The sequence below is a fragment of the Hyperoodon ampullatus genome (assembly GCF_949752795.1).
Source record: "Hyperoodon ampullatus genome assembly, chromosome: 1".
Lineage (NCBI taxonomy): Eukaryota > Metazoa > Chordata > Mammalia > Artiodactyla > Ziphiidae > Hyperoodon > Hyperoodon ampullatus.
In genome coordinates, this window is record NC_136914.1 from 203,022,183 (window position 1) to 203,047,775 (window position 25,593).

General features: G+C 44.6%; 1 protein-coding gene across 3 annotated transcripts in view; it reads left to right on the forward strand.

Annotated features, from left to right (window-relative positions):
- WBP1L (WW domain binding protein 1 like) overlaps window positions 1–25,593 on the forward strand; it is a gene marked incomplete at both ends in the record, with an annotated part of 56,950 nt that overhangs the window by 17,825 nt on the left and 13,532 nt on the right. Inside the window, one exon of one of the 3 annotated variants that reach the window (XM_079704018.1) lies at window positions 5,804–5,830. The exons of the other annotated variants lie outside the window; for them this stretch is intronic. Coding sequence (XP_079560144.1) covers window positions 5,804–5,830 — 27 coding nt within the window. Of the gene's footprint in view, window positions 1–5,803; window positions 5,831–25,593 lie in introns of those variants that run through there. 3 annotated transcript variants of the gene reach the window in all.

Genomic DNA, 25,593 nt, shown 5'->3' on the forward strand with positions numbered 1-25,593 from the left:
TTCCCTTCTTCAAGCCCTTCGTGCATTTACCGCCTCTACTCCTCCCCTCACGTTTGTTGTAGGGTGCCTACGTTTGTCTCTGTGTCTGCTGTCTTTTCTCTCTAACTGTGTAATCGAATAAATCAATCCTCCAGGGCAAGACCAGTTCATCCAGTGTTGCATCCTTCTCATCTCCATGGTATATCCCGGGTGGCTGGATGCGACTGTGACTATCATGTCACAGGAGAGGGGGAAGTGACGGGTATAATATCAAAATACTGTCTCCATGCGTGTTCAAGCCATTCTGGAGCCACACAGACCTGGTTGTAATGCTGGCTCCACTGCTTACTAGCTGTGTGTCCTTGAATGATTACCTAACGTCACTGAAGCTCATGTTTTTCATCTGTAAAATACGAGATATCAGCGTAGGTTAAGATCCTCCCTCTCTGAAATATATCATTTGATGTTTAGCAAGTAATTGCAATTGAGGGCTGTTTGCCCAGACAACTTCTGGGAAGACTCAGTACAATAGTAGGAGGGCATCCACAGGTTTTCATGGATGCCTTGTAGAAGAAACAAGCCCTGTGACTTGTAGAACTCCTTGTCCTGCTCGGAGCCCAGGAGAGGTGTGTTTTCTTGCCTCGGCAGGCTTGCTACACGTCTGCCTTTGTCCAGCCCCAGGACACAGATAATCTAGTGTTCTTGGTTTCTGGCAGCTGAGCAGTCCTTAACATTTCTACTTGGCAAGGTTCTGCAAATCTTTGTTCTGAGCTTGGAATTCTTCCTATGGCATTCCCCAAAATAATTACTTCAGGATCCTTTTATTGATGCCAAGCCTCGCATTCATGACATGACAATATCTTGGTTTGACTTTGATTGTGGCGCTCCCATTGGTTTGGGGGTTGGGTTAGTATTCATTTCTGTGTTTTTTGAGTCAGAACTCTAGGGCATTTAAATGTGCTTGTGCACAACCCGAGAAAGATAAGAAAGGTCTTTTATTTTTATCTTAGATGTTCTGTGTCGGCCTAGCAGCCTCTACTCAAAACTCCTGGAAATAAAAAGGCTTTAGGTCTGGAGATTATCTCCTGCCCTAGAAGCCTGGCAGTTGCTGTCCTGTTCTGACAAAACCCTCTTTCTTCAGATTCCTTGATTGTGAAATGAGAAACTCGGGGGCCTTCAGCCCTAGTCTCCTTTAGCCTCCACTGGCCAGATGACAAGCACTTCACCAGGTTAGTTGAGATCCAAGGCATGGAAGACCTTCCATGCCAGCTTGCTCCTTGTGTGGGGACCCATTGTGTGTTGGGAACATATGAGAACTTAAGGACTTCCCCAGTCATTTACCTCACAGAGCTCAGCCCCAGAGTGGGTCAGAATGGGAGTCCTGGGGCCCCAGCGCCCTGACTCCATCCTTGGGAACATCACTGTCAGATCCGGTATAAGTGACAGTCTTATAGACAGGATTCCGGAGCACTGACCAGGGACATGCATGTCTGCTCAGCGTTCAACTGACCCTCAATTCTGGTTTTTGCCTTATTGGCAACTTCTGGTTTAATATCATGACTCCTGTATTATTGTAAAGGAAAGAGTCTTTGGAGCCAGAGACTTCATTCAAATCCTTGCTCTTCCTCTGCCTACTGTGTGACCTTGGGCAAGGTCTCCATATGCTTCAGTTTCTGCAACTGAACAATAAAGATAATAATACCTACATCATGGGGTTGTTGTCACATTAAGTGAGATGTTGGTTAAATGAAGTCCTAGCACAGAGGCTGGCTTATTGTCAGTAATAAACAAATAACTGTCTCTCCCTGCCTCCTTCCCAGAATTTAAAGATTATAAATGCATAGGCTGCTTAGAAAAAGTTGCCAAAAGATTCTTAAATCAAGTACAGTGAAGGAATGAATTCCACTAGCCATGAACATATATGCTGTTGCAGTATGTCTTCTTTTTTTGTGTGTGTGTGTATTTATTTATTTTTGGCTGCGTTGGGTCTTTGTTGCTGTGCGTGGGCTTTCTCTAGTCGCGGTGAGCGGGGGCTACTCTTCGTTGCGGTGCGCAGGCTGCTCACTGTGGTGGCTTCTCTTGTTGCGGAGTACAGGCTCTAGGTGTGCGGGCTTCAGTAGTTGTGGCACGTGGGCTCAGTAGTTGTGGCTCGCGGGCTTAGTTGCTCCGCGGCATGTGGGATCTTCCCGGACCGGGGCTCGAACCTGTGTGCCCTGCACTGGCAGGAGGATTCTTAACCACTGCGCCACCAGGGAAGCCCCGAACACTGTCTTCTTAAATAATAAGCTAATCCAAAGGATTCCAGCATTACTATCTTTGTGAGTTCTCTGAACTGGGAAAGAGGGGTCTGGGTCAGTGGAAGGATGTCTCAGACATTGCTTGGGGCCATAAACAGTTGTTAAACTGCAACATTTTTTTTTTGAATTTTATTTTATTTTTTTATACAGCAGGTTCTTATTATCTATTTTATACATACTAGTGTATACATGTCAATCCCAATCTCCCAATCTCCCAGTTCATCCCCAAGGGACACCCCCCTTGGTGTCCATACGTTTGTTCTCTACATTTGTGTCTGTATTTCTGCCTTGCAAACCGGTTCATCTGTTCCATTTTTCTAGATTCCACATATATGCGTTAATATACGATATTTGTTTTTCTCTTTCTGACTTACTTCACTCTGTATGACAGTCTCTAGGCCCATCCCCGTGTCTACAAATGACCCAATTTCGTTCCTTTTTATGGCTGAGTAATATTCCATTGTATATATGTACCACATCTTCTTTATCCATTCATCTGTCGATGGGCATTTTGGTTGCTTCCATGACCCGCCTATTGTAAATAGTGCTGCAGTGAACATTGGTGTGCATGTGTCTTTTTTGAATTATGGTTTTCTCTGGGTATATGCCCAGTAGTGGGATTAAATTGCAACATTTTGACAACATAATCCTGCTCCATCCCCGTTTAGTGTGACTCTTCCTTTTTTTTTTTTTTTTTTTTTTTTTAAATTGGTGAATTCAGCATTGAATTAAATTCTGCATTGTCAGGCATATGACCAAAATGGTTTGAAGAAGGATTTGACTTAGCTTTGGTCCACCATGTATGAACCTGGATCACTTACATAAAAGAACCCTTTTTTCTCAGACTAGCAGAAATTGCTGATTATCCTCTTGCCTCTTAAATCCCCAAACTGACTGCTGTGTCCCTGGGTTATAATTTTTGTAGAGCATGGAGAAAAGTGAACTCGCCTTCCTGGGAATGCCTGCATTTGCCAATTCAGCTTCTTTTTCTCCTCATCCCCCAAATCTTAGCGCTCAGTGAGGGTTGGTCAGGGACTAGGGGCAAGGAAAAGTAGATCAGTGAGAAAGAAGCCATTCTCAGTTATCACTTTGTTAGAGTATATGATGTTGTGCTCAGTGTAATGTTTTGGGTTTAATGCTGCCTTGCACAAGGAACTTACAATCTTATAAGAAGATAAAAGTAGGCAAATGCTGATTAGAAACACTGTCTTGAGTAGCATCCATAAAAGGATGATTCATTAGGTTGGGAGGAAATTGGGCAGCCTGTGTTGCAATTTTGATAATTTAGATTGAACTTTCACAAGATTATTTTTGGATTTCTAATAATTTTGTTGCAGTTCCACTTATTCAGAGATGACTGCTGATAAATATTATTTGGAAATGTGGAATGTTTCCTTTGCCCATTAGAGCAAGGGTTCTTGACTGTTTTGCTCATGGTGGTACCTCCAGCACCTAGACCAGTGCCCTGGCACACTGGGCATTCAATAGGTGTGGAATGAATGAATGAATAATTATACTTATGCCATGTACTCTTTCTGTAGAGCTGCAGGTGTCACCTAACTCTCTCTTGTTAGGTAGGTTCAGACCAGAGTTGCCCAGGAGGGGCTGAGGATGCCCCTTCCTCCAGTTTGATTGTCAAAGTTAATAATGCTGCATGTGTTTTGAGATGGTCGACGGTTGCAGGGAACTGAGGAAATGAAAGGAGGGCGTTGGAAGCAGCCTCTTCTCTCTTGTGCCTCGATGTCCAGGCCTGCCTGTCTGGCAGTTCGGCCTGTATGTAAGGATAGCAGCAAGGCATGGGATAGGCTGGATGACCGTGTCTTGAGAATACATATTTGCTGAAGAATGGCTCCCTAGTCCCCAGACACCTGCAGCAGCAGAAGCCACTTCACCCCTCTTCCCTTCTGCAAAGCAATGAGGCTGTGAGTCATTTTTTTGTGAGCCTCCAGGAAATGGCCCAGCTGGCTTGGCTCATTCGTTTCCTTGTCAGGAAAGTCGATGTGACCTTGACCGTCAGTAGACCTGCAGCAAGCACATTGTGTGTCTGGCTGGATTCACTAAGTACTTTTGGCAACTCACCTTGCTGTAAGTGTTATGTACTGCTAATTTATTGTCCTAGGTGGAGGTGAAAGATACTAATTTGCAAGAATCATTTCTGAGTTACCTGGGTCTGCTCAGCACAGTGCCAGTCCCACGGGGGCCTTTGATAAGTATCACTGAAAGAAAATTGTTGCAGAAAGTAAAAAGAAAGATGAGATATACTTGCTTTGAGTGACAGAAATATAATAATTAGAAAGTAACTTTGGGTTGATAAAGTTCCTCTGAAGATTGTTCTCCTTGAGAGTCATTTCTGCAAGTCCAAATCCAAACACAGACCTTTGCTAGTGTTGTCTTTGGTAGAGGATTCAGGGCTGGAGGGAGCGACTGTGACCTGCTGTTGAGGGAACAGTGGCCAGATGAGAGTTGGCTTACACCACTGACTAGGAGAAGTCAGATGAGGACGCCAACCTTATAGAGAGCCATTTTCTCCATAAACTGAGCTTAGAGAAGAAAGCCTGACAAACCTAAGGTGGTGAACTTTTCAGAAGCAAGAGTTGGTTTAAATATAGATGATCTGCTTCACTGGCAACTTGGAGGCTGCAGTGGGACTTGTTGTACCTTTTGTAAGACAAGTGAGGAAGGATGTTGGCACCTGTACACGCAATTTGTTTATGAAATATAAACTCTCCTGTCCAAGCGAGAGCTTGAGAGGTCAGAGCCCAAGGTAGCAGGTCCTGCCTTCGCTGGGGGAGGGGTGCCTCTCCAACCTGTCTCTGTGAATTGCATCCATCCCTAGAGAAAGTTGAAACAACCAGGCCAGAGTGCACTTTTATTGAGCACCAGCTCTGGCAGGGGTGGGGGGAGGAAAAATTTCTGTGAAACTGACAGCCCCTGGCCTCCTTTTCTTTCCCAAGGAGGAGAAACAATACCTTGGGAGCTATTAGAATCCAGTCGTTATTCGGAGAAGTGTAGCTCTTTTCAGCCTTAGAGCCTTGATTTATGTACAGCCCAGCCTGCTCAGAGCCGATGGGAGCGGGCAGCGGGCAGCAGCCCCCATCCTCCTCCTGCTTGGGCTCCAGCCCTAGGTGGGTCCAGGGCAGGCCTTCGTAGGTTTGCAGCACATCCTTCTCAGTATTCCACAGCAGCAGCTGTCTGGAGTTTTTTCTGCCGTGCCTGAACTGATGTCATTTCCCCCTTGGCAGACAGCTTCAGCTTTGCTGCGTCTGAGATATGTCACGAGAAAGTGGGGGTGGGTCGGAGCCAGGCGGGGGGGGGTGGGAGGCTGGTGGGGGGAAGCAGTGAGGAGAGCAGGAGGCAGAGTGCCTGCTTGGTCCCAGGAGTCTGTTTACTTTCTCTTCTTTGCTAAGGAAGGCCGGTTAACCGGGACCGCTGAGTACCAGGCCCACCAGGGAAAATGCTCATTCCAAGACCTTAACTTTTAAAAAGCCCTTTTTTCCCAACGTTAGTGTGGACGATGCTCTTGCAGGATGCCTTTCCTTTTGGGTCTTAGACAGGTAATGGAACGGGTGGTCCGTGGATCGGGTTCGGGAAGGGAAGAAGGGTGGGAGTTTATCATCCTGCTGCTTTGGGCGGAGGGAACCTTTTAGAAAATGTCTCGCAGTTAAAACAGGCCAGCTCCCACAGAATTTTCCAGTCTTCCTTTCCTGCCTGCTAGTTGCTCCTTATTCCCAGAGCCACCGTGTTCTTAACCCCCTACCTCCCCGAGGTCTCTCTGGGGCCCTCCGTTCTGATTTTCCATTAGCACCATAAAACCGTTACCAAAGCCTTAGGGAGGAAACAGTTGAGCGAGGCTGGGGAGGGGGAGAGGCAGGGCGGGATTCTTGATCAAAACCCCTTTTATTCCTTCTCCATTTTGATTTGGCTAGTTAGCAGAGAGTCCTTCACAGTCCCCTGGTTCTGAAGAGATTCTGAGTTGGGGTCGGGGCCTTCTTTTACAGGGTAGGGCGCCCGGAGGCTTTCTCCTCCTCAGCGTGTGGTCAGGGCTGCGTGACTGAGGGATGGCCTGAATGCCTCAGAGGGGTGGGGGTGGCACTGACCACATTTTGGCCTTCCTGACCGATTTTTCAAAGCCAGCAGACCCCTGGGGCAGAGACTCGATTGCTTTGCGCGCGGCTGTTTGAAGTAGGGGCACTGAATTATAGCCGATAACCTGGCGTGGAATGAGAAAACAGTAGCGAGCGACCAACTGCGGTCTTCTGAGAACACAGCTGTTGCCAACTATTTGTTCCAGGGCTTCTGAGAGCTGGCCACCCCTGCCCCCTCTTTGGTCTGAGAGGCACGTCTGTATCGGAATGTGTAACTGTAACCAGTGGCGGCTGTAAGAGGGGGTGGGGACAGACACACACCCTCTACTGCCTGTTCCAGGGGGAGGAAAAGCCACAGATGTGATCAAACCAGAAGCCTTAGAAAAGAAAGTCACTGCTAGGGACTGCTGGTTTAACCTCACTCTTAGAAAAGTGCTAGAGTCTCCCTTGGGTTGCCTGAAATTCTTTTAAAAGTAAGCTTTTCTGAAAAGCTCCGCACGTTCCATTACTGCTCTTGTTAATCTTCAGAGTTCCTTTGATGCAGCCGAGCGTTGGGGGCCCTTTTTGAGCACCTCCTCTGTCCCTCAAGAAAGGCTGTCCTTTTAACCCATGGGCAGGGTAAGCCCTGGCAAGGATTTTGAGCAGCGTTGGAAATAGGATGGATGAAGCATCCCATGTTATGTCAGCAGGCGGGGGAATAGCGGCTGGAAACTGCCTGATACAGTGGAAAGAGCAGGGCTGGGGAACCAGAAAGACCCAAGTCTATATCCTGGCTCCCCACCTGGGTCTCAGAGGCTGCTTAACTGCTCTGAGCCTCATCTTTGAAATGGAAACAATACAACCTACTGGAAGAGTCATTGGGAAGATTTCACAAAAGAATATTTAAAACACTAGCACCTTGGCTGACTGAGAATAGACATTTAGCAAAAACGTAAGGAAACAAGAAGCTAGAGGACTGGTTCCTTTACAGAGGTGAAGGATATAGTGGGCAGGAGCTCTTGCCCTGGGATTTGGTCATTGTGCATTGACTGAGACTTGGGAGGCCACTGCTTACTGTACCAGTGTAATTTACTATCAATCTTGCTCCTGTCCAGTAACCTCTGCTCAGTTAAGTGAAAGGATGCAGAGGTAGGTGGAGTGAAGAACTGGGTTGGTTGTGGGGAGCATCTCAGAGGATCCACAGCAGGTGAATCTTTGTTCTTGTTTCTGAACGGGTTCCTGAATGAGGGCCGAACTAGAGGACCTCTTGAGGCCCTTTCTGCCTTAGGCTTCTGTGATTCAAACTTTGCCTATGAAAACCCTGAGTATTTTTGGTGACATAATTTTGTATATTTCTAGCATTTCTGTGTCTGACAGTGTAACTGTTTTTTATTGGAGCTATGTAAAAGCCAGCCTTCTAAAGATTACTTGGTGATAATTTTGTTTTTAAGAAAATGACACAAGACATATATGCTGTTAGTCTTTATCATACATAATATATATATGTGCTTTCATATATTATTTCCCTCTTAATCCACGTAACACCCCTGTCTTACGTGGTACTGTGATTCTGTTTCTACAGAAGTGCATGCTGAGGCTTACAGTAGGTAAGCTACTTGTCCAGAGTTGCTCAGCTAGCCAGGGAAATGGTAATCGAAGTTCTGTTTGTTTGTTTGTTTTGAACCCAGGTCTTTTAATTTGAAAGCCTGGTGTTTTTCTCACTACCTATCAGTGTCTGTGAAAGTGGAGTTGGATTAATGCGTTGTTCCAGTTGGGGCATATTTTCTGAAGGTTGTTTCTAGGTGGCCCAGGTACCAGATGAGACATTTGTCTCTGAGTGCCCTTTTACATTTTACTCTGTGGAAGATTCTCATGCATGCAGCATCTACTGAATAATGCCTCTGCACTTAATGAATGCGAACTCGGCACAAAGGCTAAATAAAGCACAATCCTTACTTCCAAGGAGCTCATACTCTAAAGCAGTAGTTCTCAAAATGCATAAAAATCACCTGGGGGTGGGGCTTATTAAAATGTAGATTCAGTAGGTGTGGGCCCAGGGCCCAGGAATCTGCATTTCTGTTCCGTTCCCCAGGTGGCCCGTTCCCCAGGTGGCCCGGACCCCGGCGGTGTCTGGCCCCACTCTGAGCAAACCCCACCCCCACCTGCACTTTAGTAGCTGGGAAATAATTACATGACAATGTGCTAAAGCCCGAAACAGAGGATCCCCAGGGACTAGGACAGCAGAGGGTGGGAAAGCATCTAAATCAGGTTTTGGGGGGGGGGTGGGCACGGAAGGCTTTCCAGAGAAGGTGATATCTGATCTGAGTCTCAAAGGATGAGGAGGAGTTTACCAGACATACGAGCTGGGGAAAGAGCATTCCAGACAGATCAGGTTGGGAGTGTTGTTTTTGTTTTCTCCTGCAGATGAGAAGGGAAACTCATCTGTGAGTCTTGGTATTAAGTATGCCTGAGACAAAACAAGGACCTCGGTTCATCTAGTATTGGTGTCCTTTATGACACTGAGAAAGAGGGAGGCATGAGGGACCTTCAATCTAATAATGAGTGTGGCATGAATTCAGTGTCTGTGAAGGGCAGATAGGCCTCAAGGCTGTATTAGTTCTTCCAGTCAAGGGACAGTTAAGACAGCCCCGTGGAAGCTACAGTGTTGTCTAGAGAACAGTCTTTTTGTGCTTAACGGGGCTGAAGTTTGGAAGAGAGTCAGCTACTGAACTTTCGGGCTATGGCACCACGTGCCAGATTTTAGATACAACACACAGTTGAGCATGCCATCCCTTCATTATCTGGCAAGATCAGAAAATGAGTTTTCTGGTTAAGAGGGAATCCATCCTGTATACCTCACAGATGGATCACTGATTTTCAGAGAACAAGATTGCAACAGAATGTTCTTGGTCTGCTGATTTGAATGAATTCTATTTCATGTTTAATTCAGAAGGTATTGATTTTATAATGCTGAAGGATTCTTATGACCAACATCTATATCTGAAAAGTACTGAGCACGTGTTCTACTCAAAGCATGTTGTGGATACAAAGAGGTATCAATAGAAACTCTATCCGTGCCCTCACAGTCAGGCAGGTGGCGTAGAACAAGCACGCAGGTGATGGAACGTTAGGCAGGTGGCGGTGGGCGAGTGACAGTAGGAATGGAGTGGTACAGTTCAGAGGTGTGGAAAGGTGGCTTTTGCAGGGGGTCCTTTCCACAGTCCAGTGGTCTCAGTTGTTGCACTGTAGGTATGTGGAAGGACCAGTTGATGGAAAGTTCTAGTTGCTGGAATGCAGGCTAGATCCGTCAAGACAGGAATTTATATCCTGTACCTCAAACGTTGCCTTTCTCTGTCGGAAAATTATCCCCCAAATTGCCCTCACTGATGAAATGAGATGATCCCTGATACTGAAATGAGTAGTCCCCAGTGAAACTGGGGTGGGTCTGGGGCCCGCTCAGGCAGTGTGCCCTTGTCCAGGTTGGAATGTATGGGTAGAGGCACAGGGGGCTGTTGGTATTCTTGAAAAGGCCCCCGCTTGGCCTGGTGCTGAATGTGACAGGGCAGCCAGAGTGTTGAACCCCAGTTACTCCCTGGACACAGGGAAGGCGGCCTGGAGCTGCAAGCGCAGGAGCCATGCCCAGGGAGAGGGTAGACGGAATTTGCCAACTTCCAGTTTAACCCCTACACTGCTGAATATCAGCCAATGTTGACATGATACTTTGATTATTTTGTCACAACAGCCACCCATCAGGTAGGAGGTCTTATCTCCTTTCACCTGTGAGGCAGCGGAAACTCAAGAAGTTATTTATTCGAGATCACAGAGCTAACGTGTGGCAGCGGTAGCTCTGGAGGCCACGTCTCCTCAGTGCTGTCCTGCTGTTGCACATCGCTGGTACGGTTCCCGCACCAAACCTGCTGCCAGACCTTCTCCCTGCGGCCCTGTTCTCTGCACGGGACTGAGTGTCCCAGTCACCATTACCCTCCTGTGTGTGCTAATTTTAATTAGCCTCTCTACCAGGTTCAGGACGAAGTAAGCAAGACCCTGCTGGAAGGGAACTGGCTGTATATAAATGCAGCAAACACCAAGTAACACTTGTTTGTACTACCAGAGGTGGAAGCTAAAATTCTTTTTGGAACTGATTTGTAACAATCAGTGAAAACTACAAGCGACAGCTCCATAGAACACCTCAGTTCCCTACAGTCACCTAACAGAAAGGATGGTTCTTGTCCAAGCCCTTTCAGGTGACTTTTTAAACACCCCCCAACCCCCCAACCATCTCTGTTGCAAGAAGCTGCTTTTTTAGAGGAATGTGCTTGTTTTTCATCACATTCTTGTTATCAAAGCAAAGAGAAACCAGTGAACTGGACAGTAACTTGGTGGAAAAGAAGACTGTATCTGCTGATTTTGAAACTTTTATCCAGGATGGAGCCAAAGAAAACATTCACTTCCTCCAGTAATATCCCATGAGTTTGATCCACCCCCTCCCACCCCTTTTCCTTGAAGAGGTAAATTTTAGTCCAGGAAAACAATAATTTGGGACTACTTGGAGGAAAAAACCCCCGAAAACTGTGCTATAAAATTCCTTCCCCTGCCCTCACTACCCAGCAGCTGGATACCAGTTCCTCCCTGTCACTTCTTGACTCTATTTGTTGCTAATTTGTAGCAGCAGTGAGTTGAAACAGCCCTGCATTTGACGTGGTTTAGCCATTTCTCTGCCCCCCCTGTAGCCATTGCTGCTGTGGGCAGGGCTCAACTGGACTTGAACGTGGACCTCACAAGAGGCATCTGTTGCTAAAAATGGTGATTCAGTCCTAGGTGACTTGCTTGACCTGTCTTGTTCTTTTAACTGAAAGAGAGAGGAGGGGCAGTGGCAGAAAGCTATATACATCTCAGTAGAGAGGGAGACAGGCTTTGAGAACAGACGGCCAGAGTGTGACACAGTGACTTACTTTCCTGCAAGTGGCGTATGTTTTGCTGGGACTGTGTCTCACAGAAGACATTGGTTCCTTTGGGCATTGCATGAAGGGGGACAGAATATTCTTTATTGTTTGGCTCTCTTGCTTAACATACATGCTCTCAGGAGCTTCCACTGAACTGTGACACATGGTCTCATTTTTTTTTTAACATCTTTATTGGAGTATAATTGCTTTACAATGGTGTGTTAGTTTCTGCTTTATAACAAAGTGAATCAGTTATACATATACATATATCCCCATATCTCTTCTCTCCTGCGTCTCCCTGCCTCCCACCCACCCACCCTCCCTATCCCACCCCTCTAGGTGGTCACAAAGCACCGAGCTGATCTCCCCGTGCTATGCGGCTGCTTCCCACTAGCTATCTATTTTACGTTTGGTAGTGTATGTATGTCCATGCCACTCTCTCACTTTATCCCAGCTTACCCTTCCCCCTGCCCGTATCTCAAGTCCATTCTCTAGTAGGTCTGCGTCTTTATTCCCGTCTTGCCCCTAGGTTCTTCATGACCATTTTTTGTTGTTGTTTTTTAGATTCCATATATATGTGTTAGCATACGGTATTTTTCTCTTTCTGACTTACTTCACTCTGTATGACAGACTCTAGGTCCATCCACCTCACTACAGATAACTCAATTTCGTTTCTTTTTATGGCTGAGTAATATTCCATTGTATATATGTGCCACATCTTCTTTATCCATTCATCTGTTGATGGACACTTAGGTTGCTTCCATGTCCTGGCTATTGTAAATAGAGCTACAATGAACATTGTGGTACGTGTCTCTTTTTGAATTATGGTTTTCTCAGGGTATATGCCCAGTAGTGGGATTGCTGGGTCGTATGGTAGTTCTGTTTTTAGTTTTTTAAGGAACCTCCATACTGTTCTCCATAGTGGCTGTATCAATTTACATTCCCACCAACAGTGCAAGAGGGTTCCCTTTTCTCCACACCCTCTCCAGCATTTATTGTTTGTAGATTTTTTGATGATGGCCATTCTGACCGTTGTGAGATGATATCTCATTGTAGTTTTGATTTGCATTTCTCTAATGATTAATGATGTTGAGCGTTCTTTCATGTGTTTGTTGGCAATCTGTATATCTTCTTTGGAGAAATGTCTCTTTAGGTCTTCTGCCCATTTTTTGATTGGGTTGTTTGTCTTTTTTGATATTGAGCTGCATGAGCTGCTCGTAAATTTTGGAGATTAATCCTTTGTCCGTTGCTTCATTTGCAAATATTTTCTCCCATTCTGAGGGTTGCCTTTTCGTCTTGTTTATGGTTTCCTTTCCTGTGCAAAAGCTTTTAAATTTCATTAGGTCCCATTTGTTTATTTTTGTTTTTATTTCCATTTCTCTAGGAGGTGGGTCAAAAAGGATCTTGCTGTGATTTATGTCATAGAGTGTTCTGCCTATGTTTTCCTCTAAAAGTTTGATAGTGTCTGGCCTTACATTTAGGTCTTTAATCCATTTTGAGTTTATTTTTGTTGTATGGTGTTAGGGAGTGTTCTAATTTCATTCTTTGACATGTAGCTTTCCAGTTTTCCCAGCACCACTTATTGAAGAGGCTGTCTTTTCTCCATTGTATAGTCTTGCTTCCTTTATCAAAGGTAAGGTGACCATATGCGCGTGGGTTTATCTCTGGGCTTTCTATCCTGTTCCATTGCTCTATATTTCTGTTTTTGTTCCAGTGCCATACTGTCTTGATTACTGTAGCTTTGTAGTATAGTCTGAAGTCCAGGAGCCTGATTCCTCCAGCTCCGTTTTTCTTTCTCAAGATTGCTTTGGCTATTCAGGGTCTTTCGTGTTTCCATACAAATTGTGAAATTTTTTGTTCTAGTTCTGTGAAAAATGCCAGTGGTAGTTTGATAGGGATTGCATTGAATCTGTAGGTTGCTTTGGGTAGTATAGTCATTTTCACAATGTTGATTCTTCCAATCCAAGAACATGGTGTATCTCTCTATCTGTTTGTATCATCTTTAATTTCTTTCATCAGTGTCTTATAATCTTCTGCATACAGGTTGTTTGTCTCCTTAGGTAGGTTTATTCCTAGGTATTTTATTCTTTTTGTTGCAATGGTAAGTGGGAGTGTTTTCTTAATTTCACTTTCAGATTTTTCATCATTAGTGTATAGGAATGCAAGAGGTTTCTGTGCATTAATTTTGTATCCTGCTACTTTACCAAATTCATTGATTAGCTCTAGTAGTTTTCTGGTAACATCTTTAGGATTCTCTATGTATAGTATCATGTCATCTGCAAATAGTGACAGCTTTACTTCTTCTTTTCTGATTTGGATTCCTTTTATTTCTTTTTCTTCTCTGATTGCTGTGACTAAAACTTCCAAAACTATGTTGAATAATTGTGGTGAGAGTGGGCAACCTTGTCTTGTTCCTGATCTTAGTGGAAATGGTTTCACCATTTCACCATTGAGGATGTTGTTGGCTGTGGGTTTGTCATGTATGGCCTTTATTATGTTGAGGTAAGTTCCCTCTATGCCTGCTTTTTGGAGGGTTTTTATCATAAATGGGTGTTGAATTTTGTTGAAAGCTTTCTCTGTATCTATTGAGATGATCATATGGTTTTTCTCCTTCAATTTGTTAATATGGTGTTATCACATTGATTGATTTGTGTATATTGAAGAATCCTTGCATTCCTGGGATAAACCCCACTTGATCATAGTGTATGATCCTTTTAATGTGCTGTTGGATTCTGTTTGCTAGTATTTTGTTGAGGATTTTTGCATCTATGTTCATCAGTGATATTGGCCTGTAGTTTTCTTTTTGTTTGTTTGTTTGTTTTGCAGTACGTGGGCTTCTCACTGTTGTGGCCTCTCCCGTTGTGGAGCACAGGCTCCGGATGCGCAGGCTCAGCGGCCATGGCTCATGGGCCCAGCCGCTCCGCGGCATGTGGGATCTTCCCAGACAGGGACACAAACCCGCGTCCCCTGTATCGGCAGGCGGACTCTCAACCACTGCGCCACCAGGGAAGCCCAGGCCTGTAGTTTTCTTTCTTTGTGACATCTTTGTCTCGTTTTGGTATCAGGGTGCTGGTGGCCTCATAGAATGAGTTTGGGAGTGTTCCTCCCTCTGCTATATTTTGGAAGAGTTTGAGAAGGGTAGGTGTTAGCTCTTCTCTAAATGTTTGATAGAATTCACCTGCGAAGCCATCTGGTCCTGGGCTTTTGTTTGTTGGAAGACTTTTTTTTTTTTTTTTTTTTTTTAATTTATTTATGGCTGTGCTGGGTCTTCGTTTCTGTGCGAGGGCTTTCTCTAGTTGCGGCAAGTGGGGGCCACTCTTCATCGCAGTGCGCGGGCCTCTCGCTATCGCGGCCTCTCTTGTTGCGGAGCACAGGCTCCAGACGCGCAGGCTCAGTAATTGTGGCTCATGGGCCTAGTTGCTTCGCGGCATGTGGGATCTTCCCAGACCAGGGCTTGAACCCGTGTCCCCTGCATTGGCAGGCAGACTCTCAACCACTGCGCCACCAGGGAAGCCCCTGGAAGACTTTTAATCACAGTTTTAATTTCATTGCTTGTGATTGGTCTGTTCATATTTTCTGTTTCTTCCTGGTTCAGTCTTGGAAGGTTGTGCATTTCTAAGAATTTGTCCATTTCTTCATGGTCTCATTCTTGGTTTCAAATACTGCCCAGCCTATGCTGTGGTTTTCTTCAAGGATTTAGAAATCCCTGGTTACCCCCAGGCAGTGGTGTGAATACCTGTGACCTCCCACTCCTCGGGGTGTGGCTCTGGAGTGTGGTGGGGAGGCCCAGGATAGGCTCGGACCGGCTGCCAACAAAAATAGAATGTGCAGTCACTCCCCTGCCTCAGGAGTAAAGTTCCGGGTTGATGGGCCAGGCTCAGACTGTGCTGGGTTACTGTAAACCTATCATGGCCAGAGAGCCTTTGGTAGGTCCCGCAGTCATCATGTGAAATCACATCGCCACAGCCCTGGCCTAACTCTTGGAGGATCCCTTCATGTTGCTGCTTGTACGGCGTAGCGAAGAGTCACAAGGAGCGTGCAGGAGGACTAGCCTTTGGGGTTACTTGACCGTCGGTCACCAGGATTAGTACTTTCTGAAGGTTTCTGCGTGTCTGATCCTTTGCTAGGGTAGGTTCATTTATGAGATTGACTTCATCCTTGTCTCAGGGAATTTACAGAGTGGTTGGGGAGCCCAGGGGACAATCAGGTGACAAGACTGGGTGGAACACAATTCTGCGCTAAGTTGTGTGGTTCAGTTTGGCTGGAATGGTGGTTCGAAACTGGAGGCAATTTTGCCTCCCTCCCCAAGGGACATTTGACAATGTTTGGACATTGTTGGTTGTCACATCTAGGGGCTTGGGTGGGGTATTGCTACTGGCATCTAGTGAGTAGAGGCCAGGGATGCTGCTAAACATCCTACAAAGCACAGGACAGTCCCCATGACAAAGAATTATCTGGCTCCAAATGTCAATACAGTTGTCCCTCAGTATTCACAGGGGTTTGGTTCTACAAGCTCCATGGATAGCAAAATCCAAGGATGTTCAAGTCTCTTACGTAAAATGACTAAGTCCACTTGGTCCTCCTGCATCTGTGGGTTCCGCATCTGTGATTCAGCCGGCCTGGGATTGACACTATGGATACCAAGGGCCAACTGTTGTGCCAGGGTGGAGACACTCTGGGCTGAAAACTACCGCTGCCTAGTGCATGGCACTCTGCTCAGGAGGCAGTCACAAGCCACAGGCCTCAGGAAGGGTGGACTGACATGTTTTAATAAAGGGGAAATGGGCGTACTTTTCCCTGCTGCTTTCTAAGCAATAGGTACTTTTTGTCCAGAGATTTAGAATCTTAACATCTTGGTTGCCCCTAATCAGCAGGAACTATGCCTTGTCAAGGACAGGTATAAAGTTAATTTTTTATGGCCAGTAGATAAGTTCAAGCCCTTCTGGAACTGACATTTTATCTCTTGCTCTGAAAAATCTGGATAACCACCCCCCAGAAGGTAGGATCTCAGAAGTGCTCAAATAACTTTATACAGCTTAAAGAACAATTAGGCTACAGTTATTTTAGTAACAGGCCATATTCCAAGCCCAGTCCCTGTTGCTGTGGCCTGGGTTTATTGTAATCTATTTCCGATAACATATAGAAAAGGGGGATACTAAATTCCCCCTCTTCTAAATCATATGGCGTCTCTTTTAATTCTAAGGTGTAAGGTCTTAAAATTCAGAAGGTTCTTTAAAGTTATTCAAGTCTTTTGGAGAGAGCGTCTGGATCCGAAGATGTTTTTAAATCTTGTGTCTGTTCTCAGGGAGACCATTTTTAATGTAACCCTTTGTTGAGGTAGAAGCAAATGGTTTCCTTGAACAGCGTGGAACTTTTTACTGGCAATAAATCTCTGGTACTAGTCTCTAGACAGGCAAGCACACAAGACAAGTCCTGTTATTATTTCTTTTGCTCCCAACAAAAGCCTGCTGCAGTGGGATGGAACTGCTGAGAAAAAAACGAGGTTAAATTTAGAACTTTGCTTAAAGTGAGGAAGGTCTCTGAGACACCCCATGTGTTCTTCACCGTCCAGTGAAACTATGGTGAATCTCTTTTAAAGCACAACAGCAGCAACTTAACCTGTACCTTCAATATTTCAGATCCCTTTGAAAACTGTACCTCTTTCTAGGCAAAGAAGTGATTATTTTATTTGATCAAGAGCCATTTTCAGGATATAACAAAGACTTTGATGAGCTGGAACCCAGTCATAGAAAGAATACTGAACCAAAAGTCAGAAGACCAGGGTTTTGACAGTCCTGATTCTGTCATCTACAGCCTTAGGCTAAGTGTCAGTTTCTTATCCGTAAGATGAGGGTGGTAGCACTTCTGATCTCTTGTAGGGTGCTGGCTGGCAGGCTCAAATGTGAGGCTGGCTGTTGAAGTTTGAAAAGCTTGAGAGTCCTATATAAATAAATAAATTTATAATAAATGTATTATATAAATTGATTAGATATATGTGTGTGTTGTGTATATACCATCATTGCTCCAAATTATGACCCTGAGGCTTTGCCACATTATAAATTGTTTAAAAAAGAAAATGAATTCTGTTGATTAGACTATACTTATTAATTAAGGCACAGAATGAACCTGAATATTTCAGGAAGGTTTTCTGCAACAAGAACTGAGACATAAACTTTTTTTTTTTTAACCTAACAGTTTAGTAATTACAGAGTTCCTCAAAGGCAAAGTCCATATCTTATCTGTCATTTTTGTGCCTGTCAGCATCTATCATGAAAGTTAGGATAACCCCTAAGCATCCTGTTCTTTCCACTAAAATTCGGGCTTTAGATCCAGAAAACATGTTCCAACTGGGTAATCACTCTGAACCTCAGTTTCCTGGTTTCCTGTAAAAAGAGAGGAATACATAACGGGTAAAAATGCCTAGCCAAATGCTCGATAAACACAGGCACTGGGCAGAACTTGGTTCTCTGTCGCATTTCCTGAGTGTGGTGGCCGTAGGTTTTCCTGATTTGCTAGAGGTATTCTCCTCATCCAGTGAAGAGGGGCCCTCCTTTTTGTCTAGGTACCTATTTTATATGGCGTGTGTAAGATGTTGCTGGAGCCTCAGTGTAGAGAGTTCAGATGTCTGCCATTTATATTTGGCCCTCTGCAGTAGGCCTTAACCTCAGGATGAGGGGATGAACAGAGTATTACTGAACTTGAGAGCAGGAGGAGCTAATCAGATGCCCACAGGGGCCAGGCAGTGACACATCTGAGTCAAGCGGATGGGGTTACTGGCCAGGAGGGATTTCAGGGAGGCTGCGGTGGAGCCAGAGCACATACGCGTCTGTGGCCCTGCCTAATAGGGCCCCGAGGGAATGTGGGCCCTGGATTTTCAGAAGCTGGAAATCTGAATTTCTCTATGAATCCTTCTCACTTTAAGATGTTGACAGTTAATTCTATTTTTTTTTAAAGTTGTAAAAAAAATTTTTAAAAGGTACCGTGTGGGCATAGAACTCATGAGTGGGCCCATTGTGGCCCACGGGCCAGCAGTTTGCAATCCCTGCCCTCAAGCAGGTGGATCAGTGATAAAGCTAACGCAAAGGGAGGGACTTGCCCTCATGACCAACTGTGGAGACAAAATAGCAGAATTGCCCTCCCGCTCTGCTTGAGTGCCACCTGCTCTGTTGCATGCTACTGCTATTTTATATCCCTTGGCTCCCTGCACCATCCCTTGCTGAAGATGCCATACTTCTCAGTGCATTTATTCTGTGGCAGAAGAAGTCAGTGATGAGGGATTGCCGCGGTACCTCAAGGTAGAACTGTTTTTCCTTGTAAGTGTCCAGGGGTGAAAGAGTGGCAGGTTAACCCAATGTCCTGAGCTGCTGCAGCCAGCCAGGTTCCGCAGGCCTGCATGCACTGGGACGTCGACAAGTAGCCTTTAATAAAACCATGGGATATGTTGCAACTTCCGATCTTTGCTCTGGGATTTTCCTACCACGATCAAGTGGCTTTTTCTGAGTTTGTTACTCAGGTTCCTAATAGCAACACAGGAAATGGGTTTTAATTTCTTTGCCGGCGGCTCTGTTTGGGGGCTATTTAATGAGGATCCAGTTGCAGTGCAGCTTTGGCTGTAGCAGTACTGGTATGGATAGGAGCGTACATAACTAACGTGTCACATTTTTTAAAATTTAAGTTTATGATCTGTTATTTGTATTTTTTTATGGAATGAGGCAGAGAGAGTATAAATAATTTTATGTGCCTTGATTCTAAGTGGCAGTTCTTGAGGGTAACTGTTGGGATGTGTTCAAGATTATAGAAATAGAATATAAGACTATTCCACTTCTGGAGGGCAAGAACTGTGTATATTGTATATTTTTAACATCTTTATTGGAGTATAATTGCTTTACAATGGTATGTTAGTTTCTGCTTTATAACAAAGTGAATCAGCTATACATATACGTATATCCCCATATCTCCTTCCTTTTGCATCTCCCTCCCATCCTCCCTATATTGTATGTTTGTTATAAATCTAGGGCAGTGGTTCTCAAATTTGAATATATGTGAGCATAACCAGGGGAGTATGTATTAAATTGCAATTCTTCAGTCTCTGCCCCCAGAGGTTCTCAATCTACATTCTTTTTTTTTTTTTTTGCGGTACGCGGGCCTCTCACTGTTGTGGCCTCTCCCGTTGTGGAGCACAGGCTCCGGACGCGCAGGCTTAGCGGCCATGGCTCACGGGCCTAGCCGCTCCGCGGCATGTGGGATCTTCCCAGACCGGGGCACAAACCCGTGTTCCCTGCATCGGCAGGTGGACTCTCAACCACTGCGCCACCAGGGAAGCCCTCAATCTACATTCTTAACAAATACCCCAGGTGATTTGGGGCCTATGGACCATACTTTGGGAAATGCATCTCAGTTTTGTTGCCTTTGTTGTCTAAATGTGTTCATTGCCACTTGAGGGCAAATTCACTCATTTGTGAGATGCCCTGATTTGTTCTGATTCACTGTGTTGCTCTTCCTCGGATTCTTAGAGAATGTCAGTCTTCTGGAGTCCCCAGAGAGAATTGTTCCAGGGGACCCTCACAGGTTGAAGTAAAGGGACCAAGTCCCTCCTATAGCAGGGGTCCCAGGGACTCCCCTTCAGCAGCAACACTGCAGCCAAATCTTGAAGCAGCAGCTCCCCCCATTGGTTCTAGGCTTTTCTCAAGTGTGTCACTAGTTCCAGGTTTTGGCTTTACCCTTTAAAGTACTTTCCAGCTAGAGGATGGGAGACTGGGTGCTCCTGAGCCCAGGGAGCTGGAGCCTAGAGCCCTTAAGGGGTAAAGTACACTATCAAATCTGAAGGGTGAGGCTGAATCTTACCAGACTGGATTTATTGGCTTGGTTAGGGGAACATGCTGAGGCTATTTGTCCTTTTCGAAAATTATTGAACTCAACAAAACAGCATAAAAATTCTTTCCTAGTATCTGATTGCATACAAAGCAGAATCTTGGTTCACTTCTTAGCAGGGGCTTGCCCTTTATCAGAAAGGAGGAAACTGGGCTCCTTTAGCTAGTAAAGCTTAAAGGAGTATTTGTCATGTGTAGTATATACTGAGAGGGATGCAAAAGTAGAATGTGACAATCCCTACCATCAAAGAAAGGGAGATTAGAATAACACCTAGGAAACCATGGGCCAGGACTCCTGTGGAATCATCCGTCTGCCTCAGTTTACTTTCCTTCATCCCCAACTCTTCTGTAATGTCCTCCCACATTTCAAGATGTGTACCCTGGGGACTTCCATGGCATTCCAGTGATCACGACTCCGTGCTTCCACTGCAGGGGGTATGGGTTCGATCCCTGGTTGGGGAACTGAGATCTCGCATACCACCCAGTGTGCCCCCCAAAAATGTGTACCCTTGAACAATTATACTTACTTCCTGCAACTCTTCAAACCGCCTTAAAACCGTTAGTAGGGGAAAAGTGACTTTAACTTTCTTATTGTAAAAACAGAGGTAAATCCACAAAACTTTTAAGAGTGTATTTTATGACCACCTACAAATCGTTTTCTAAGGATCTGGACCTGAAAGTGTCGCATTTTCAGAATTTAAAGATTCTGTCTAGGATAGAACAAACATAGCTGATTCTGAGTTAAAGTTGCTTGCGTGTTGTACAAGGCATATGAGGTATGGCCTCTTTCTGAATTCTCAGTTCTTCCTTTCACATTATTCTTTCTTAGATTCACTGTACTCAGCCACACTAGCCTTCTTTCTTTTACTAGAGCACACCAGGTTCATTCCTGCATTGGTGTCTTTGCATACACTTGACATTCCCTCTGCCTGGAACACTGTTCCCACAAGCCTGCTGTCTCCTTCTCATCATTCAGGGCACAACTCAGACATCACCCTCTCAGGGAGGCCTTTCCTGACTGCCCCATGTAAAGCCCTTTGTCCTATTATCCTGTTTTATTATCCTTGTGAAGCTTATTACTACGTTAAATTCTAATTTCACTTGTTAATTTTCAGTCTTCGCCCACTGGGATGTATTTAAGATCTTTTTGTCTTTGTTGTTCTCCAATTTCAAACAGTGTGCCCAGGTGTGAGTTTATTATTGTCTGAAAATTCCCTATCTTTAATCAGTTCTGGAAATTTTTTAGTTATCTCTTTAAATATTGACTCTCCTCCATTTTCCTCTTTCATTCTTGAGCTTCTTATTTCTCATTTTCCATTTTTATGTTTTCTCTTAATTGGTAGAAGCTAGTTGCTGGGTGATTTTCTCAGATCTGCTTTCCAGTTCACTAATTCTCTCTTTAACATAGTCTAATCTCTGTGTAACCCACCTGTTGAGTTTTTAATTTTAATAACTATTTTTTCTACAAGTTTTATTTTTTTCCTGAAATCCATTTGGTCACTGTCTCTTTTTTAGTATATTCTTTTCTCATGTTTTTCTTTTTGGCTTTAATCATTTGAAACATGTACATGTATTACAGTTTATCTGATCATTCTATTAAGTTTTTTTGGAGAGTCTTATGCACCTATCTGTTGAATTTCCCACATCTTGTTTGTGATGGATTATTTTTACATAAGTTTTTATATTTTGTGTGAGCTCATCTTCAACAGAGCTTTATCTGTGGGCATCTTTCATGCCCTGATTGAGGGTAGGTCTCTTTAGAGTTTTACATTTCTTCTACCAGATGTCCCATTCTGGGACTACTTATTATTATTTTTTTTGGCTGCATTGTGTCTTCATTGCTGCTCATGGCCTTTCTCTAGTTGTGGTGAGTGGGGGCTACTCAGCTACTCTGTTGTGGTGAGCTTGCTTCTCATTGCAGTGGCTTCTGTTGTTGCGGACCACAGGCTCTAGGCACACGGGCTTCAGTAGTTGTGGCATGAGGGCTCAGTAGTTGTGGTTCACAGGCTCTAGAGTGCAAGCTCAGTAGTTGTGGTGCACCAGGTTAGTTGCTCTGTGGCATGTGGGAATCTTCCCAGACCAGGGATTGAACCCATGTCCCCTGCACTGGCAGGCGGATTCTGAACCACTGCACCGCCAGGGAAATCCTGGGATTACTTTTTGTGTTAAAATTTTGGCTTGGGGATTCTAAGACTATTGAAGTAGCACAATTCAGATCTCAAATTAGCTTGCGGAAAAGCCGATGGTTACAGATTATTAGAAGAGATACTTTTTCCCTCTCAATTCAGACCTTTCTTATTGTCACTGTGTGCCAAAGGGCTAATTTTTTTCTAGTCTGCTCTGTCTCTTTGAGGGTCTTCACCTTATATTGGGACTCAGTTCCAATTCCCTGTTTTAGGTGGACCCAAGAAAACAAACAGCCCTTCTTTCCATGGCAACTGGGAAGGCCAGATCTCATTTAACACTGAAGTTTCTAGTTCCCCACCCCCAACATTTTTGGCCGGAGGGCTCTTCCTTGCTTTATTGCAAGCTCAGCTGTGTAATTAAAAGAATATATATATATATAAATTCTTTATTGAATTTGTTATAATATTGCTTCTGTTTTACGTTTTGGTTTTTTGGCTGTGAGGCATGTGGGATCTTAGCTCCCCGACCAAGGATCGAATCTGCACCCCCTGCATTAGAAGGCGAAGTCTTTTTTTTTTTTTTTTTTTTTTTTAAGGAAGATGTTGGGGGGTAGGAGTTTATTAATTAATTAATTAATTTATTTATTTTTGCTGTGTTGGGTCTTCGTTTCTGTGCGAGGGCTTTCTCTAGTTGTGGCAAGTGGGGGCCACTCTTCATTGTGGTGCGCGGGCCTCTCACTATTGCGGCCTGTCTTGTTGCGGAGCACGGGCTCCAGACGCGCAGGCTCAGTGGTTGTGGCTCACGGGTCCAGTTGCTCCGTGGCATGTGGGATCCTCCCAAACCAGGGCTCGAACCCGTGTCCCCTGCATTAGCAGGCGGATTCTCAACCACTGCGCCACCAGGGAAGCCCAGAAGGCGAAGTCTTAACCACTGGACCGTCAGGGGAGTCCCAAAAGAATATTATTATATCTTTAAAGTTACCTACCCAGCTACATTGCTAGAAGCAGGATCTTTTCCTCTAGAATCTCTTGCTCAATGTGGTAGCTGTAGCATCCAACACAGTGCCTGGCACGTGGGGAAAGGGTATCAATACATATTTGTTATTTGATTTGTAGAAATGGATGTTTCCATTAGGAACCATTCCTTTCCCCTGTAGAGAAGGCCAGAGATGGTGCTCCAAACTCATTCATATCCAGCAGCCAAGAGATTTAGCATCTGTGCTTTAACATCCTGTGAAGGATTTCAATTTTCCTATTTTTCACTTTTAAACTTTAAAACTTCAGCGCTTTCCTAAGGGCATGAAGGTGCTGTTGCCAGTTGCTAGCAGGGTTTTCCAGCCCCATAAATTGGCAAATTAAAACCATGCCCGGGGAACCATTACCGCCCAGTGTCTCTTTTTATGCTGGCACTTTGAAAGTTCTTACACTGGTTAAATTGACCTTTACAGTGGCTCAGTAAGAATAGCAACTCTAAGACATTGAAGCTCTTAAGGAAAATGATGTTAGTCCCATAGTTTATGCTGCCGCCAAAGAGATGAGGTAACTTTTTGTGTATGTGTAAAAGGCCTACTATTCATCCTCTTCCACTGTAAATAGTGTTCTTTCCAGGGCAGTGTTGGTCTTGCTTCCTGCTTCTTCACACCTGTGCTTTTTGTTTGGTGACCATATGTGCCCCGTTTCTTGGAGCTGGTCACTGCGGTACCAGAGCTGAAGGCACATGTTTAACAAATGAGGATCTTGATGGTCATCATCACAGTCATTCTGAGGTGAAAGACCTCAGCGTAAGAGCATGTGTTATTCACCCAAAGTTTCTTTATGGCAGGTCTACGTTTCTAGCACATTTGGGCCAGGAGTTTGTGCAAATGAAAACATTGCCTGGGAAAAAGTATCTTTAAAATGCAAATCTCATCTTGTCCCTGCTTACCTAACTTCCTTACCTATTTGTTCAACCATTTCCTAGCTAAAGGGCTTTGCTTGTACCATTTCCTTTTCCTGGAATGTTCTTCCCACCCCTCTTGCCTAGTTACTAACTTTCTAACCATCCTGGCAATCTCAGTTCAAGCTTACCCTCCTCACAGCTATCTGGACCTCCTTGTCTAGTTCCTAGTTCTTAATTATTGTAAGCTTTCACCAAATCACGTATTTTTCCTTCCTACAGTTTTATTTGTATGATTACTTTATCATCTTTCATTAGACTTTAAGCTCCATGAGGGTAAAGAGCATGACTGCTTTGGCCTTTTATGTGCCCGTTGTGTTCCCCACCACTAGTTCAGTGCTGGTGCGGGGTAGGTACTCAGTAAATGTTGAAGGAAGGAGTGAAGGCCCTGTGTTCCCCAATGGGACAAACACCATTCTGCTTTTCAGAAAATCAGTATGTGAAAATAATGACCTTTCAAACAAAGAAGAGAGGAAGCCCAAGCACGTTGCCCCTCCTCACTGCCAAGTAGAAGATGTCCCCAAAGTCGAAGAGCTCCACAAGGGCAGGGCCCTTATCTTTTCCCTCAAAGATGAAATGTTGATTTTGTTTGGTTTGGGGCTTTTAAGTGGATTTATTTAAGCATCTGAAGTGTAAAAAGCAAGTGAAGAAGTATAACTTAAACCAAGGAGGCTGTAGCTTAATAGTTAAAAGCTCAGGCTCTGGAGTCAGGTGAATTAGATTGGACTACTTCCTAGCTGTGTGGCCTCCAGCAAGTGACTTAGCCTCTGTTGATCTCAATTCTCTTATACTACCCTCTTCATAGTGGTGCTTTCAAGTTTAGATGAAGGAAGACTTGTAAGGCATTTAGAACAGTGCCTGGCACATAGCAGGTACTCAGTATACACTAGCCGTATTATTCACTCCAGCTCATTCTGCCTTCACAGAGGCTGCGTAGCCATTGTTTCATTGAGCAAACCTTTGTGTGCCAAGCACTGTGCTCATTCTTGGAGTTGGGGAGGGGGATTAAGGAGACAGAGCTCCTGCCCATAGGGAGGGCACGATATATCGCTCGTTCACTCTTGAGAAGGGGGGGTGAGGTGGGATATTAACTTCCCACTCTTCAAGACTTGGCCTGAACAACATAATATGTGTGTAGTGCTTGGAGATGCTTGGAAGAAAAGCAAAGGGTGCTCATAAAGAGTGCTGAGAATTTTTCATATTTGAACTTTCCATTGCATTCTCTCTGGTTCCTTTTTCTATTCTTCAGGTGTCTGGAGCAGCCCACATTGCCAGTGAACTTTACTCTTCTGAGAAATAGTTCTAAGTGAATGCAGAGTGCTGTTTATTGAATGGTCTTTCATGCCCAGCAATAATGGCTCATAGAATAACGTTGATA